This window comes from Engystomops pustulosus, chromosome 3 (assembly GCF_040894005.1).
Source record: "Engystomops pustulosus chromosome 3, aEngPut4.maternal, whole genome shotgun sequence".
NCBI lineage: Eukaryota > Metazoa > Chordata > Amphibia > Anura > Leptodactylidae > Engystomops > Engystomops pustulosus.
Genome location: NC_092413.1, coordinates 93,075,224 through 93,094,234, shown reverse-complemented (window position 1 = coordinate 93,094,234; position 19,011 = coordinate 93,075,224). Strand labels below are relative to the sequence as shown.

Sequence of the window (19,011 nt, the reverse complement as noted above, 5' to 3'; positions counted from 1 at the left end):
TATATCATCTCCTGTATATACCATCTCCTGTATACTGTATACATCTACTTTATAATTCTGCATCTAGAAATATCTATCATCCTTCATATTTATCTTCTTTATATAGTGCCTACAGATTACGCTGCACAGAGCTGTCAGATCAGTTCCTGTCCCCATGGGGCTAACAATCTAATCAGCCTACCAGTATGTTCTAGAGTGTGGGAGGAAACCAGAGGACCCAGAGGAAACCCACGCAAACACAGAGAGAACATACAAACTATTTGCAGATGTTGACCAGCTCTGCAAGGCTGTAGTGCTAACCACTGAGCCACCGTGCTGCAAGGCTGTAGTGCTAACCACTGAGCCACCGCGCAGCCCATCAATTTCCCTATCATCTATCTCCTATAAATTTCTCCCATATTACAGTTTGTTTTACCATACTAAATGAGCCTCTTACTGACGGTGACTGGTCATAAAATAGTTGTATTTTGAGGCCCCACTTTTAGTTTTGCCCAGGGCCCCACTTTGTCTAGAACCGGCCCTGTCGCCAGGAACACACCTGGCCCTGAAAACTATATTCAGGTGCAAACAGCATAAAACCAGATGTCTTAGAAGTGCCAAAACCTGCAAGTAGCTGGGCGTGCGATTGTTCAAGGTCTGAATTGTACTTTCATTGTCAGACCCAAAAAGTATCCTTTTATTCTTCATCTCCTTTCCCCAAAGCTCCACATCAACTACAATTGGAAAAAGCTCAAACAGCATTAGGTTCTTTGTATATCCCATGTGATGATTGAAGGGGGAGCAGGAGTGGCAGTGGCTCTTAAAGAGCAGGGCCAGTCCTGCCTCTCCCCGGCTTATACAGCATGCGGGCTGTGCATTCTGGTATTATTTTTAGGATAATGGTCATATGAGGAATGTGTAAACTATAATGCACCAGATTTTTCACAACATACTAAGAAGAATCACTTGCTTTCTTGGGATAGGAAATTTGGTCCAGGAAATCATTTTGAAAGTAACCCAAGTGGTAAATTTCATCTCGCATGGAAATACTGGTTTGTATAATACATTGTGCAAAAAGCATCACCACAAACTTTAAAACATCTGTGTTTCCAGCTGCTGTGTAAGCCCCTGGGATGTTATTTTATGGGAATGTTAACTTAATTTTAAATATCTCTAAAACTTGGAGGTCACCAGATCTACATCATAAAGCAGGTGTAAATTATATTAACATGAAATATAGCCTTCCGGAATATATTTCTACTGTACAGAGCTGCTTATAAAACATTCTTTTTAGGTTTTGTAACACAAATAGCCGTCAGTAGGGGCATCAGAAGGATTTTGTTGCACTAGAATAGTTGTTAATAACTGTAAATGGCTTTACTGCACTTTATTGCATTTCAAACAATGGACAATATATACAATGATAATTTGGATACTTCACTAAACTATTTCCCATGCATGTGTACGCAAACCAGAAGAGTAGTCCATTTGTGCTTAATGGGAGAGGCGAGGAAGCAAAAGGATCAGAACCCTTGTTAACAAACACTTGATGTACTTTTAATACTGTTATAATGTCTCCCTCTGTGAAGGAAATGGCAAGGAGTGAGTCGTGCTTAATTAATGCCGAAAAATGCAGAAATAACTGTCCGTGGTTAAATCTCCTTCCTTATTCACACAAATAATCGTAAAAGGGGCCATGATCTGGCCACAAAATTTACGCCCCCCATTGAGGGATATGGCTATTGTGGTGCGATAAGCATGCAGTGTTGCACCACGACCAAGCCAGGAGGTCACAAAATATAGGACATGTCCTACTGTATATTTGGGCAGGTTTGTGTGTTTTTCAATATAAAGGGGAGAGGTGAAGAGCACTCACTACCCTTCCCTTCTCCACCCGGCAAGCACAATGGCTGTGTAAATGTAGGCTAAGATTCATTTCAGTGATGAAAGCAAGTTTTATTTATTTGGTTCTGATGGGAAATATTTGGGCTTATTTAATAAGGGTCTGCAGATTGCATTTCTGTCAGACTTCCCGACATTTTCAGAGATTTGCCCCGCTGTGACAGGGATTTAGCAGGGTATTGTGTTGCACGCAATCGGCTTTCATGCGACAGAAATCAAGAAGCGGAGCGTCGGACGATCCGACTGATTCGGACTGAGCGTGGGATTTAAGATTCAAATTGTGTTGCATCCAATGCACTCAATACACCGGGAAGAAGAAGGAGAACTCCGGCAGACCTGAGCGAGGAAGTGACAGATGCAGGATATCGGGCGCACGATCTTAGTGAATTGCGGCACAGTGCATTGTCGTCGGACAATGCACTTTTGGGAGCTCCAAAGGACTGGGTAAGTAAATTCAACCCATAATGTTCATCAACAAACTGGGGAAAGACTGAACCCAAAATATGTAAAGAAATGCGTTAAAGGTGGAGGAAGTGTCATGGTTTGAGGAATGTTTTCTGCAGCAGTAGTTAGACCTCTCATACAGCTACCTAGCAGAGTGACAGAACCTTCTTCAGGAACAAATGGTTCATTTACACAGCCAAATGCGGTGCCGGGCGGGGCATACCGCTGTGTGCTGGAGAGGAGGTGACTCCCCCCTCCACAGAGAAAAGCGGCGCACCGCGGCACACATGGGAAACAAAGCGGTTCCGCCGGGCCGCCATTGCCGTTTACAGGGACGTGCAAATTTGCAGCCACATATACATCCTCCCAGACGGCGGTGTAATAGTACTCTAACTCTTTCTTCCCACCAGCTGTGGCTTTTGATCAAAACGTCTGTACCAATAAACATCAGGAGGAAAAACAAAAACAAAACATAAGATAATATAAAACAAGGGAGAGAAGGGAGGCAGTTTGAGGTGAAGATTCAAAGTAGGCTCAGAACGGAAGCAACTCTTTTAAATGGTAAGGGTGAGGAAATGGGGGGGGGGGAATGACATCAGAGCAGCATGGGATCTATTATCTAACTCCCCCATCCACCCCAACCCAAAGTGCATCAACCCCTTGCTACCAAGTTTCTTTTAACCTAAAAGCTAAATTGAAACACCCCCACAATCAAGGAGATATTGTTTAACTATATCATAATCATCATAATGCTATGTATAACTCCTTCATGTTGGACTAAAAGAAAGCAAGACTACAAAAAAAAAAAATTTCAAAAACTGATATGTACATTTTATTCAATGTGACAATAAAAATGGCCACATATATTTAACAACACAAAACACAAGTGCATGTTGAAGGGACACACAAACTTTGGAGGGAACTTTCCAAAAAAAGTAGGCAAAAAAACCCATCCAATAATTGTTAGAACTTTTATGCAAAGATGCAGGCTATGTTCTAAAATAGAGAACAAACACAATTGTAAATGAAAGGCTGGAGACCAGGCATGTAAGTTGCCATTGGACTTATAGGGGCAGATTTATCAAGCCGTCTGAAAGTCAGAATATTTCTAGTTGCCCATGGCAACCAATCACAGCTCAGCTTAATTACCACCTCATGAATATTTTAAAGGGGAGCTGTGATTGGTTGGAATGGGCAACTAGAAACATTCAGACAGCTTGATAAATCTGCCCCATAGTCCTTTTCTGCCTGCTTCACCTAAACATTTCCTATACATTAAAGTGCCTTGTGTATATACCTGTAGTACTGGGTGCCCACGTCTGCTCGGATGACTGACCCCCATGACTCATGTTTTTTTACCCCTGAAAAAATAATGGTATAATAGCATATCACCAGGAAAAATATATCTAATTAGAGATATTATATGTGATTTGGTGTAAACAGGTCCACAGTATATCATTGTTACTATTGTGACTACTTTAAAGGTACACTATAACACACATTATCCCATGTACAAATCTGACTTTTTCCCAATTACTTATACAACATAATGTTTCTATAATTGGCAATTGTTGGCTGTTTACCAACTATTCTTTATTCATTTTGTTTTAAGGCAGTTTTTATTTTATTTTGTTTTATTTTATTCATATTAAATCAGCTCATACTGTGCAGAGAAAGTTTCAGTATTCTATCTATACTAATTATGTAGCCATATATAAGTACAGCCTATAATAATAATTATTGCAATTATTGTTTTCTTACCTTTTATAATCATATTAACACTCTTGTATTTCTCTGATTACCCATCAAGTTATCTATAACAAAAAAAAAATCAACGTTTATCATACAGAGCTCCAAATCAACTGCAGAAATAAAACTCACCACTAGATGGGGCTGTGTAAGCTAGGGACATTACTATATGCCAGTGATGGCGAACCTTTTAGAGACCAAGTGTCCAAACTACAACCAAAATCCAGTCCTTTACCATGAAGTGCCAACATGGCATTTTAAGCAGTAACTTATGGCTACCTGTTCTTCCACATCTTTCAATCGTATCAACCCCCTGAGGCCACCAATACAGTTGAAAGAAGGAGGGAAAATTCAGACTCTCCTTGTTTCTTCTCTCCAGGGTCTCTCTGTAGAGGAAGAATGGTGTGTCCAGCAGGATTACCTCCAAAGCCAATGCATTTCTGTCATCACCTTCTCACTTTCCCCGCAGTTCCGAACATCCAATTAAGCATCACTTTAAAATAGCGCTGAGAGCAGAATCTCTTAAGTTGCCTGGGAATGCAGGAAGATTTGGTGGATTTGGTCCTATTTGGTGAACTCTGTCCTGAGGTGATGGTCTGAGTGCCCACAGTTATGGCTCTGAGTGCCACCTCTGGCACCCGTGCCATAGGTTCGCCACCACTGCTATATGCCCTTCAGTATTCCTTCTCTGAGCTGATGGCGTGCAGCAGAATTTCTATAGCTGTACACGGTCCATTCATTATACAGTGAGAGGTTGTGTATCTGGGCCCCCTACACTCTGGGCCCCATGGTACCTGTTACCCTGGTAGTTATGCCAGAAATTAAATACCCAGAAGACTCAGTTTATTTCTAACAATTGGATTCTGTCCATCAAGGAACGCTACAAAATAGAATTACAGAATCCTCCTCCCTTAAAATGAATCATTTCAAAACCACTTGCTGCTAGGTTTTACGAAGGATAATCAGACATTTGGAAAGTCTCATCACTCTTGCTGACCAAGAACTTACAGTGACCAGTTCTGGATAACAAGATTATAGCAGGACTAAAACTGAAAAGCTAACAGTGTAAGACCAAATACCTACCTTCTTTCAGCAAAGGATGATGTGGTCATACTCTGCAGCATACTTCTTTGTATTTTCTCTTATGTTCTTCTTTTTCTTTTCTTTTTTTTTTAATTTTCCTTTCATGTTCATATTTGTCCATGAAACATTGTATGGTTGTTGCATTTCATGGAGCAGACACTGCCCTAGGTACAGGAGGAGGTCATGATCCTCTGTAACTAGTTGAGGATAGATGCTCTGCAGCAGCTATAGGATGGAGGTTGACATACGCTGCAGCAGGCACAGAAGGTTGAGATGCTCTGTTGGTAGTTGAGGGTAGATGCTCTGCAGCAGCTATAGGATGAGGTTGACATGCGCTGCAGCAGGCACAGATAGTTGAGATTCTCTGTAGCTAGTTGAGGATAGATGCTCTGCAGCAGCCATAGGATGACATATGCTGCAGCAGGCTCAGATGGTTAAGATGCTCTATAGATAGTTGAGGATGGATGCTCTGCAGCAGCTATAGGATGAGGTTTACATAAGCTGCAGCAGGTGGTTGAGATACTTTGTAGTTAGTTGAAAGTAAGATACTCAGCAGCAAGTGCTAGAGAAAAGATTTCTCTCTTTCTTTTCTCTTTTTTACTTTGTTGTTAAATAGGGATGTTCTATTTTCTTTCTTTTCTCTTTTGTTATTGTATTTTTCTATTCTCTATTTATTAATTCTTTTGCAGTTAAAGAAACATTGTATGATGGTTGCATGTCATGAAACAAACCCTGCCCCAACTGCAGGAGGAGGATGACATAGTCTGCAGCAGGTACAGGAGGTTGTGATGTTTTGTAGTTGAAAGTAATATACTCTGCAACAAGTACATGAGGAAGGCTATTGTTCTTTTGATTCTATACTATTTCTTTTTTCTTCTTTTCACTTTCTTTCTTTATTTCAGTCCATGGAATATTGCATGGTAGTTGTATTCCATGGACCAAACACAGCCTTGAGATGTTGTGCAGGTAGTTGAGGGTAGATGCTCTGTGGCAGCTATAGGATGGAGGATGACATACGCTGCAGCAGGCACAGATGGTTGAGATGTTGTGCAGATAGTTGAGGGTAGATGTTCTGCGGCAGCTATAGGATGGAGGATGACATACGCTGCAGCAGGCACAGATGGTTGAGATGTTGTGCAGGTAGTTGAGGGTAAATGCTCTGCGGCAGCTATAGGATGGAGGATGACATACTCTGCAGCAGGCACAGATGGTTGAGATGTTGTGCAGGTAGTTGAGGGTAGATGCTCTGCGGCAGCTATAGGATGGAGGATGACATACGCTGCAGCAGGCATAGATGGTTTAGATGTTGTGCAGGTAGTTGAGGGTAAATGCTCTGCGGCAGCTATAGGATGGAGGATGACATATGCTGCAGCAGGCACAGATGGTTGAGATGTTGTGCAGGTAGTTGAGGGTAAATGCTCTGCGGCAGCTATAGGATGGAGGATGACATACGCTGCAGCAGGCACAGATGGTTGAGATGTTGTGCAGGTAGTTGAGGGTAAATGCTCTGCGGCAGCTATAGGATGGAGGATGACATACGGTACAGCAGGCACAGATGGTTGAGATGTTGTGCAGGTAGTTGAGGATGGATGGTCTGCGGCAGCTATAGGATGGAAGATGACATACGCTGCAGCAGGCACAGATGGTTGAGATGTTGTGCAGGTAGTTGAGGGTAAATGCTCTGCGGCAGCTATAGGATGGAGGATGACATACGCTGCAGCAGGCACAGATGGTTGAGATGTTGTGCAGGTAGTTGAGGGTAGATGCTCTGCGGCAGCTATAGGATGGAGGATGACATACGCTGCAGCAGGCACAGATGGTTGAGATGTTGTGCAGGTAGTTGAGGGTAGATGCTCTGCGGCAGCTATAGGATGGAGGATGACATACTCTGCAGCAGGCATGGATGGTTGAGATGCTTTGATGCTAGTTGAGTGTAAGACACTCTGCAACAAGTACTAGAGAAAAGATTTATTTTTTCATTTCTCTTTCGTTCTTTTATCTTTTTTACTTTTTTTAAAAAAAGATATGTTCTATTTTTCTTCTTGTTATTTTATCTTTCTGTTATCTATTAATTTATTTTGCAGTTTGTAAAACATTGTATGGTGGTTGTATGCCATGAACCAAACCCTGCCCCAGCTGCAGGAGGAGGATGGCATAGTCTGCAGCAGGTACAGGAGGTTGTGATGTTTTGTAGTTGAAAGTAATATACTCTGCAACAAGTACATGAGGAAGGCTAGCTTTCTTTTGATTCTATACTATTTCTTTTTTCTTCTTTTCACTTTCTTTCTTTATTTTCTCAGTCCATGGAATATTGCATGGTAGTTGTTTTCCATGGACCAAACACAGCCTCGAGATGTTGTGCAGGTAGTTGAGGATGGATGGGCTGCGGCAGCTATAGGATGGAGGATGACATACTCTGCAGCAGGCACAGATGGTTGAGATGTTGTGCAGGTAGTTGAGGGTAGATGCTCTGCGGCAGCTATAGGATGGAGGATGACATACGCTGCAGCAGGCACAGATGGTTGAGATGTTGTGCAGGTAGTTGAGGGTAGATGCTCTGCGGCAGCTATAGGATGGAGGATGACATACGCTGCAGCAGGCACAGATGGTTGAGATGTTGTGCAGGTAGTTGAGGGTAGATGCTCTGCGGCAGCTACATGAGGAAGGCTACTTTTCTTTTGATTCTATACTATTTCTTTTTTCTTCTTTTCACTTTCTTTCTTTATTTTTTCAGTCCATGGAATATTGCATGGTAGTTGTATTCCATGGACCAAACACAGCCTTGAGATATTGTGCAGGTAGTTGAGGGTAAATGCTCTGCGGCAGCTATAGGATGGAGGATGACATACGCTGGAGCAGGCACAGATGGTTGAGATGTTGTGCAGGTAGTTGAAGGTAAATGCTCTGCGGCAGCTATAGGATGGAGGATGACATACTCTGCAGCAGACACAGATGGTTGAGATGTTGTGCAGGTAGTTGAGGGTAGATGCTCTGCGGCAGCTATAGGATGGAGGATGACATACTCTGCAGCAGGCATGGATGGTTGAGATGCTTTGATGCTAGTTGAGTGTAAGACACTCTGCAACAAGTACTAGAGAAAAGATTTATTTTTTAATTTATCTTTCGTTCTTTTATCTATTTTACTTTTTTTTTAAAAAAAGATATGTTCTATTTTTCTTCTTGTTATTTTATCTTTCTGTTAGCTATTAATTTCTTTTGCAGTTTGTAAAACATTGTATGGTGGTTGTATGCCATGAACCAAACCCTGCCCCAGCTGCAGGAGGAGGATGGCATAGTCTGCAGCAGGTACAGGAGGTTGTGATGTTTTGTAGTTGAAAGTAATATACTCTGCAACAAGTACATGAGGAAGGCTACTTTTCTTTTGATTCTATACTATTTCTTTTTTCTTCTTTTCACTTTCTTTCTTTATTTTTTCAGTCCATGGAATATTGCATGGTAGTTGTATTCCATGGACCAAACACAGCCTCGAGATGTTGTGCAGGTAGTTGAGGGTAGATGCTCTGCGGCAGCTATAGGATGGAGGATGACATACGCTGCAGCAGGCACAGATGGTTGAGATGTTGTGCAGGTAGTTGAGGATGGATGGTCTGCGGCAGCTATAGGATGGAGGATGACATACGCTGCAGCGGGCACAGATGGTTGAGATGTTGTGCAGGTAGTTGAGGGTAAATGCTCTGCGGCAGCTATAGGATGGAGGATGACATACGCTACAGCAGGCACAGATGGTTGAGATGTTGTGCAGGTAGTTGAGGATGGATGGTCTGTGGCAGCTATAGGATGGAGGATGACATACGCTGCAGCAGGCACAGATGGTTGAGATGTTGTGCAGGTAGTTGAGGATGGATGCTCTGTGGCAGCTATAGGATGGAGGATGACATACGCTGCAGCAGGCAAAGATGGTTGAGATGTTGTGCAGGTAGTTGAGGGTAGATGCTCTGCGGCAGCTACATGAGGAAGGCTACTTTTCTTTTGATTCTATACTATTTCTTTTTTCTTCTTTTCACTTTCTTTCTTTATTTTTTCAGTCCATGGAATATTGCATGGTAGTTGTATTCCATGGACCAAACACAGCCTTGAGATGTTGTGCAGGTAGTTGAGAATGGATGGTCTGCCGCAGCTATAGGATGGAGGATGACATACGCTGCAGCAGGCACAGATGGTTGAGATGTTGTGCAGGTAGTTGAGGATGGATGGTCTGCCGCAGCTATAGGATGGAGGATGACATACGCTGCAGCAGGCACAGATGGTTGAGATGTTCTGCAGGTAGTTGAGGGTAGATGCTCTGCGGCAGCTATAGGATGGAGGATGACATACGCTGCAGCAGGCACAGATGGTTGAGATGTTGTGCAGGTAGTTGAGGGTAAATGCTCTGCGGCAGCTATAGGATGGAGGATGACATACGCTGCAGCAGGCACAGATGGTTGAGATGTTGTGCAGGTAGTTGAGGGTAAATGCTCTGCGGCAGCTATAGGATGGAGGATGACATACGCTGCAGCAGGCACAGATGGTGGAGATGTTGTGCAGGTAGTTGAGGGTAGATGCTCTGCCGCAGCTATACGATGAGGTTGACATACTCTGCAGCAGGCACAGATGGTGGAGATGTTGTGCAGGTAGTTGAGGGTAGATGCTCTGCGGCAGCTATAGGATGGAGGATGACATACTCTGCAGCAGGCACAGATGGTGGAGATGTTGTGCAGGTAGTTGAGGGTAGATGCTCTGCGGCAGCTATAGGATGGAGGATGACATACGCTGCAGCAGGCACAGATGGTGGAGATGTTGTGCAGGTAGTTGAGGGTAGATGCTCTGCGGCAGCTATACGATGAGGTTGACATACTCTGCAGCAGGCACAGATGGTGGAGATGTTGTGCAGGTAGTTGAGGGTAGATGCTCTGCGGCAGCTATACGATGAGGTTGACATACTCTGCAGCAGGCATGGATGGTTGAGATGCTTTGATGCTAGTTGAGTGTAAGATACTTTACAGCAAGTACTAGAGAAAAGATTTCTTTATCAATTTCTCTTTCTTTCTTTTACCTTTTTTACTTTTTTTAAAAAAAATAACATATGTTCTATTTTCCTTCTTGTTATTTTATCTTTCTGTTATCTATTAATTTCTTTTGCAGTTTGTAAAACATTGTATGGTGGTTGTATGCCATGAACCAAACCCTGCCCCAGCTGCAGGAGGAGGATGGCATAGTCTGCAGCAGGTACAGGAGGTTGTGATGTTTTGTAGTTAAAAGTAATATACTCTGCAACAAGTACATGAGGAAGGCTCAGCTTTAGAATGAGGTTGACATATGCTGCAGTATGCACAGATGGTGGAGATGCTCTGTAGGTAGTTGAGGGTAGGTGCCCTGCAGCAGCTTTAGAATGAGGTTGACATATGCTGCAGCAGGATCGGATGATTTAGATGCTCTGTAGTTAGTTGACGATGGATGCTCTGCAGCAGCTATTGGATGACATAAGCTGAAGCAGGCACAGATGGTTGAGACGCTCTGTAGCTTGTTGAGAGTAAGATACTCTGCAGCAAGTACAAGAGAAAAGGTTTTTCGCTTCATTTCCTCTTTCTTTATTCTTTCTTTTCTTTTTTACTATATTTTTAAAAAAATATGTTCTATGTTCTTTGTTATATTTTTTCTTTCTTGTTAATTTATCTTTTAATTCTCTATTCATTTCTTTTGCAATTCGAGAAACATTGTATGGTGGTTGTATTGTCATGAACCAAACACTGCCCTAGCTACAGGAAGAGGTTGAGATGCTCTGTAGCTAGTTGAGGATAGATGCTCTGCAGCAGCTACAGGATGAAGTTGATATACTCAGCTGCATCATTCTTTATATTTTCTATTTCTTTTATCAATATTTGTTTTTTTATCTATTTCTTCTGTCTTTCTTTCTTTCTTTCTTTTCTTGTGGTTTTCCCAGGTTATGTGTGAACACAGCTAAAAAGACCAAATTACATGAGTAGCAGGACTTACATCAACATTCCCCACCATTTAGTAACACATCTTGTGATGTCATAGCTATGGCTACTCATGTTCCAATATTCTATTTAGTTAATAGTGTGGCCATGATATAATTGCAGCCTATCATAACAATTACTATTTCCTCAAATTTTACAATGAAAGAAAACATCTAATTTAATTATTTCTTTCACTCATTCAATCTATATTAAATAACAAATAACTGCTTACATAGGATTACATTACTTTGCTGATAAATGAATGTATACATAGCAGTTTCATTTAAGTTTCTGCTAGAGCTCCTCGCCCTCTGCATAAACAAATCTCACCACTAGATGGCGATCTGGAGCTTTCTATATACTAAAAAGTGTGAGCCCGGCTGTGCTCTAATACATCCTGGGTATTACACAATATTGTGGGGGTATGTGTTAGACCAGTACTGTACTGGCACTAATGTGGAATATTATTTAGACATTTGTATATTATATAAAAGGTATTCATTCAATCCAATAGCAACATATTGTTATAGTCCTAATTTGCACAGTAGTATGAGCTTATTCAATATGAATAAAATATGATAAAATAAATAAAATTAAAAAGCAGCCTTAAGACAAATGAATATAGAACAGTTGCTCAACACCCAACACTTGGCAGGTAAAGAAACATAGGGGGTAACTTTGAATAAGAACAATGGTCAAAAAACATAAGAATTCAATGCTTTGTATTAATACTGACACTACTGTAACCGTGACTATATGTATGCATGTATATTCTTTACGGTAGACCAAATAAAGCTTTTTAAAAAAAAAAAAAAAGAAACATAGGGGGAATTTATAATACATGATAAAGGCCCCATCGTACAGCGTCAGTTTACAAGTAATTGCCATTATTCCAGGGCTTGGATGCTAAATAAAGTCTTTATAAATATTTCCTATTATGTTTTATAATATATCAGGTGAAAGTCAGATTTGTACATTGGATACAGTCTGTTATAGTGTCCCTATAAAGTATATATGATAGCAACAATGATTTATACTGTGGCTGTGTTCACAGTAAAAGGGGATTGTATCGCACGCAATCGGATTTTGGCGCAATTGCGCTGGCTTTCATGCGACAGAAATCGGGATTAGGACTGAGCACGGGATTTAACTTTAAAATTGTGTCGCAAGACATGCACTTACATACACCGGGAGGAAGATGATGAACTCCGGCGGACCTGATCAGGGAAGCGACACATACATGAAATTGGGCGCATGATCTTAGTGAATCGCGCCGGAGTGCATTATCGTTGGACAGTCTGTTCTGCAGGAACTCCGTCAGCCAGGTAAGTAAATGTAGGTTTAGAATGTTTGATTGTAGGTAATATTTTGATGCCAAGCCTCTGGTGTAAATGATGGGCAATTTATTTGGAAGGATGAGGCCTATGGTCTTATCACTCTGGATAAAGTGCCAATGTTACTAGATAATTCATTCTATCTTTTCCTGTTTTGTTGTTAAACGGTTATATAAATTTTGTTTCTTTTAGGGTTTTATTGAAGAAGGATGACCTCTCCAATCAAATATTCTAAACCTTTTTCATCCACAGCTTGGCTTTCTTTGTTTTACCACTGTGATACATGCAGCAACTGTAAAAGCACATCCTTACAGAAAAAAGATAAAATCCACGGTAAATGACTTCTAACTTAAAGGGGTTTTCCCGATGTAACCCCGTTGGATCCATCGTCGCTCCCTGAGATGAGCAGAGCAGCCAGTTGTACATGGCCAGACTGCTCCGTTCATCTCAATGGAGTTGACGTAGGTTGTCGAGTATGGCGCTTAGCAATCTCCGTCAGATTCTTATAGAGAAAAAAAGAACAGACCACTCATCTCGGGGAGCGACGTGGGGTCCAATGTACCCCTGTTCTCCTGATCTGTGGGGGTCTCATCACTCAGATGCCCTTTGATCAGCAAGATAGGCCTTATCGTGTGGATAAGGCCTAACTTGTTTCAAGGAAAATCCCTTTAAAAATACATAGATTTCTTACCTGTTCCACCAAGGGGGTCGTCTACTAGGTAGGTCTGTAAAATGCAATACATAGGCTGCACCAGTAGATGCCTCAAACAATGAATTAATGAACATATTTTGAACATTAGGGCAGGTTTTAAAAAACACTCTTTCGCTCCACTGTAAAAAAGTACATAACTGCAATCCCAAATCTCTCAGATTCTGTTATATCACTCAGTTAAAACATACTTGGAATCGCAGGAAATAATTTATCCGAGACGTCTAGGGCGGAATCTCCCTGGATTTTTTAATTTGATTCCCTCTCACAAAAGGGTCTTAACACTTATTTAGAGATCTTTGGTTTTCTTTAAGGTTTTTTTTTACCCACCTCCAGTCTCAGTCAGTTGCACAACACTGTACGTGGACTGACTCTGTACCAAACCCTGCTTTATTATATGCAACTTATTCTTATTATCATAAGAAACTTTCAATAATTGTGGAACACTTGCGATTGGGAATGTGCACCACGTGTTTTGCATTGTGCACATGAGATCAGGAGAAACTCCTTCCCACTGTGCATCAATATCATTGTTAAATGTAATTCAAGGGCAGTTTTTGAATGTAACCAGTGGGAGCCCAAATGTGCCCACTAATCCGAAGGCAAATAAACCTAGCCCTTTTAACCCTAAGCTACTGACCCACTAACATATACAGTGCCTTCCATAATTAAAGGGGTTGTCTAAACTGGGTCAAGGGTGTCAAAACAAGAAAGCAGTTGGACTTACTTCCCTCTGGCGCTCCGGTCCAGCACTGTGTCTCCCATCAAACCCCGGTCTCTGTATGTATACAGAAGTGCAGCAGTGACGTCACAACCAAAGAGGCAGCCGCTGCAGGTCCTGCCTGTGGTCCATAGCCTACAGGCAGAAAGACTGCTATATATATATACAGGCGGTCCCCTACTTAAGGACACCTGACTAGGACGACCCCTAGTTACAGACTGACCCCTCTGCCCACTGTGACCTTTGGTGAAGCTCTCTGAATGCTTTACTATAGTCCCAAACTGCCATGATCAGCTATAAGGTGTATGTTATGAAGCTTTATTGATAATCCTTGATCCCATTACAGCAAAAGGTTTTGTAACTCCAATTGTCACTGGAGCAAAAAACTATTTTGCCTGGAGCTACAATTATAAAATATACAATTTAAATTAACATACAAATTCAACTTACGAACAAACCTGTACAGACAAGTACATGAGAACAGAACCTAAACCAAACTCCGTTTTGTGTATTGAGTGCAGAATTGTGAGCTAATGGGTAATACCAGTAGTCAAACCACACTGTAAATCCAGCAACTCACGTATGACGTTTGCGGTCAGAGGAATTCTCTTTCATCTTCTTCTTCTATCTGGAAGATATTTCAGCTTCTTCCAGCAAGATTTCAACTCTAGAGATTTAGAAACACAAATAAATTAGGTTCATCTTTATATCATCATCACCTCCACCTTCTTAACACACTTTTAATAGTGCTCTGTTTTTCCCCTAGAGATCACTGTTATGCCTCTACAGTAGCCAGTAGTCACTGTGTTGTCCCCAGTAGTTACAATGCTGACTCCAGGCTACAGTAGTCACAGTTCTGCCCCCCAGTTGTTAAAGTGCTGTCGCCAGTAGTCACAGTGTTACCACCAGGAGTCACAGAACAGCCACCAGTAGCCAGTGTTGCACTCAAGCCCCAATAGCCACAAAGCTGCTCCCATTAGTTGCAGTGCAGCCCCCACTAGCCATCGTTGCCATCAGACCCCAGTAACCTCAGTGCTGCCAGAAGTAGTTACAGTGCTTCCTCCACTGGACATTGCTGCCCCCAAGCCCCAGTAGTCACAATGCTGCTGCCACTAGTCAGTTCTTGCACTCAGTAGCCATATTGCTGCCCCCACTAGCCAGTGCTTGGTCCCAATAGTCACAGTGATGCCCCTACTAGCGAGTGCCTGTGCCTAGTAGCCACATTGCTACCTACACTAGCCAGTGCTTGCCCCCAGTAGTCAAAGAGCTGCCTGCAGTAGTCAGTGTTGCCCCTATGAGCCAGTGTTTTCCCTCAGTAGCCACTGTGCTTGCCCCAGTTGTCACAGTGTTGCCCCCACAAGCAGGTGTTTGCTCCAAGCAGTCATAGAGCTGCCTCCAGTAGCCACCGTGCTGTCCCTACTAGCCAGTTCTTGCCCTCAGTAGCCACAGTACTGCTCCCAATTGTCACAGTATTGCCTACAGCAGCAATTACTGGCCCCCCATAGCCAAGTGCTTGACCCCCAGTAGCCACAGTACTGCACCCAATAGTCACATTGTTGCCTCCACTAGCCACAGTGTTTTCCCAGTGCCGCCACTAGTTAGCGCTTGCCCCTAGAAGCTAAAGTGTTGCCCCCACTAGCCAATGCATGTCCCCAGTGGCCATACGGTTGCCCCCACTAGCCAGTGCATGTCTCATGTAGTCACAGTGCTGCCCCAGTAGCCAGTAGAAAAGTTCCTGTCAGTAATTTTTTTTATTAAATAAAAATTCCCCTACAGCCACCATAGGCATAAATATGGCCCTGCCCCCACTACAGTCTGATTCAGAGATTGCCCGTCCAACACCCAAACAGATCAGTGATTATCAAAGACTTTGTGCATATTGTATTAAAGGGTTGCTGTTTATGGTAAAATAAATTTGAGAAAAATATTGTTTATCCTAAGATATTGGGATTGTTCTTCACACATTATAATATGAACATATGTAGGCACTGTATTTCATATTTTTATTATTGGGGGGGAGGCTGTATTTGTTAAGATTAAGGGGAGATTGTTGATATTTTAATGACATTGGGATTATAACCTGGGACTATATGTCAGATACATTTCCCTAGGGGCAAATCAACAAAGAAAAGTAATGACAAAATAGGAGCATTTATTTTAAAAAGCATGTTAACAGCAGTTTGTTATTCCAAAATATGTGGAGAACTAATGGTGGAGTAACGTTACACAGGATAGTCTTACACTGCGCCAGATTCCTCACCCATCCAGGCATTGATACAAAGGGGGCATTTTAATACTCTACACTTATTTTGAGATCATTTTAGTAAATCTGCCCATTAGTTATTTTTGTTTGACAAGTTTAATAAATTCCCTAATAATCACAGCAGAAACAAGTGATGTACATGTCATTATCCCAAAGCCAAATAACCCCATAAACAGCCTGACTTACCTGGCGCTGTCGTCTTCATGACGTCTCCCTCTGGTAACACATTCTGCTTCTATTTGGCTGTTGTGATGTCACAGCTGTGGCTACTCGTGTTCTAATGTTCTATGAAGATACGGAGGTCGCCATGGTATTAGTCAGCCTGCAGTGTTGTATAAGTGCTACCAGTCAGTATACAGTGTAGTATAAGTGCTACCAGTCATCATGGAGTGTAGTATAAGTGCTACCAGTCATCATGGAGTGTAGTATAAGTGCTGCCAGTTAGCCTGCAGTGTAGAATAAGTGCTACCAGTCAGCCTACAGTGTAGTATCAGTGCTACCAGTCAGCCTGCAGTGTTGTATAAGTGCTACCAGTCAGCCTGCAGTGTTGTATAAGTGCTACCAGTCAGTATACAGTGTAGTATAAGTGCTACCAGTCATCATGGAGTGTAGTATAAGTGCTGCCAGTTAGCCTGCAGTGTAGAATAAGTGCTACCAGTCAGCCTACAGTGTAGTATCAGTGCTACCAGTCAGCCTGCAGTGTAGTATCAGTGCTACCAGTCAGCCTGCAGTGTAGTATAAGTGCTACCAGTCAGTATACAGTGTAGTATAAGTGCTACCAGTCATCATGGAGTGTAGTATAAGTGCTGCCAGTTAGCCTGCAGTGTAGAATAAGTGCTACCAGTCAGCCTACAGTGTAGTATCAGTGCTACCAGTCAGCCTGCAGTGTAGTATCAGTGCTACCAGTCAGCCTGCAGTGTAGTATAAGTGCTACCAGTCAGTATACAGTGTAGTATAAGTGCTACCAGTAAGTCTGCACTGTAGTATAAGTGCTACCAGTCAGCCTGCAGTGTAGTATAAGTGCTACCAGTCAGTCTGCACTGTAGTATAAGTGCTACCAGTCAGCCTGCAGTGTAGTATAAGTGCTACCAGTCAGTATACAGTGTAGTATAAGTGCTACCAGTCAGTATACAGTGTAGTATAAGTGCTACCAGTCAGTATACAGTGTAGTATAAGTGCTACCAGCCAGTATACAGTGTAGTATAAGTGCTACCAGTCAGTCTGCAGTGTAGTATAAGTGCTACCAATCAGCCTGCAGTGTAGTATAAGTTCTACCAGTCAGCCTGAAGTGTAGTTTAAGTGCTACCAGTCAGTATACAGTGTAGTATAAGTGCTACCAGCCAGTATACAGTGTAGTATAAGTGCTACCAGTCAGTCTGCAGTGTAGTATAAGTGTTATCAGTCATCCTGCAGTGTAGTATAATAGCTACCAGTCAGTCTGCAGTGTAGTATAAGTGCTACCAGTCAGCCTGCAGTGTAGTATAAGTGCTACCAGTCAGTCTGCAGTGTACTATAAGCAGGGCCAGATTAAGGTTGGTGGGGGACCCTGGGAGCAAAATATGGTGGGAGCCCCCATTGAATGTAGTCCAGATAAGGAACAGAAATCGCTATACACAGGCCCCCAGCAATAACTATATACAGCCCCCTATAAATATATACAGCTCCCCCAGCAATCATTACATACAGCTCCTCCAGCAACCACTATATACAGCCTCCAGTAATCACTATAAACAGCTCCTCCAGCAACCACTATATGCAGCCCCCAGTAATCACTATGTACAGCTCCCCCAGCAATCACTATATACAGCCCCAGCAATCACTATATAACGAAAGTTATTGGGATTGCTCTTCACACATTATAATATGAACATATGTAGGCACTGTATTTCATATTTTTAATATTGGGGGGCTGTATTTGTTAAGATTAAGTGGAGATTGTATATATTTTAATGACATTGGGATTATAACCTGGGACTATATGTCAGTTACATTTTCCCTAGGGGCAAATCAACAAAGAAAAGTAATGACAAAATAGGAGCATTTATTTTAAAAAGCATGTTAACAGCAGTTTTTTATTCCAAAATATGTGGAGAACTAATGGTGGAGTAACGTTACACAGGATAGTCTTACACTGCGCCAGATTCCTCACCCATCCAGGCATGGATACAAAGGGGGCATTTTAATACTCTACACTTATTTTGAGATCATTTTAGTAAATCTGCCCATTAGTTATTTTTGTTTGACAAGTTTAATAAATTCCCTAATAATCACAGCAGAAACAAGTGGTGTACATGTCATTATCCCAAAGCCAAATAACCCCATAAACAGCCCGACTTACCTGGCGCTGTCGTCTTCATGACGTCTCCCTCTGGTAACACATTCTGCTTCTATTTGGCTGTTGTGATGTCACAGCTGTGGCTACTCGTGTTCTAATGTTCTATGAAGATACGGAGGTCGCCATGGTATTAGTGCAGCCGATCATTAAAATTTAAATATATTATAACTCTTATTTTCTTACCTTATTTTATAATGACATTAACAATAAAAGGAAACATTAATTATGTCCTTTCTTCCGTCACTCATTCAACCACTATGTCAGATTTATTTTCCTGATATTTGATGTATAATCCATAGAAAACAAATATAAGTTAAAATATTATATGTCCTTTCTGATCATATTTTTCTACATCTGGATCAGGGTCAGACTAAGGCTAAATTCACACTGCCGTGAGCCCGTCGCTACGTAGCACGGCAGGCACACGGCAGCGCGGGGAGAGGAGGAGGAGGTGAGCGCAGCTCACCCCCGCCCCTCTCCATAGAAAGTAATGGCGCACGGCGCCGTAATACGG

At 42.1% G+C, this 19,011-nt stretch overlaps 1 protein-coding gene across 5 annotated transcripts in view; it reads right to left on the bottom strand.

Annotated features, from left to right (window-relative positions):
- The window catches only part of C3H13orf46 (chromosome 3 C13orf46 homolog), an 80,000-nt gene extending 61,384 nt beyond the window's left edge, over nucleotides 1–18,616 (bottom strand). For 3 of the 5 annotated variants that reach the window (XR_011854140.1, XR_011854138.1, XR_011854139.1), the window contains exons 1-3: nucleotides 18,501–18,616; nucleotides 16,349–16,484; nucleotides 14,480–14,566 (exon numbers count right to left, since the gene is read on the bottom strand). Coding sequence is in view for 2 of the 5 variants with exons in the window: in XM_072141470.1 (XP_071997571.1) it covers nucleotides 6,051–7,058 (1,008 nt within the window). In the remaining 3 variants the exon portion in view is untranslated. Of the gene's footprint in view, nucleotides 1–4,086; nucleotides 4,140–5,157; nucleotides 11,116–14,479; nucleotides 14,567–16,348; nucleotides 16,485–18,500 lie in introns of those variants that run through there. The other 2 variants (XM_072141470.1, XM_072141471.1) reach the window with 2 other exon arrangements.
- Nucleotides 18,617–19,011: the final 395 nt, after the last annotated feature.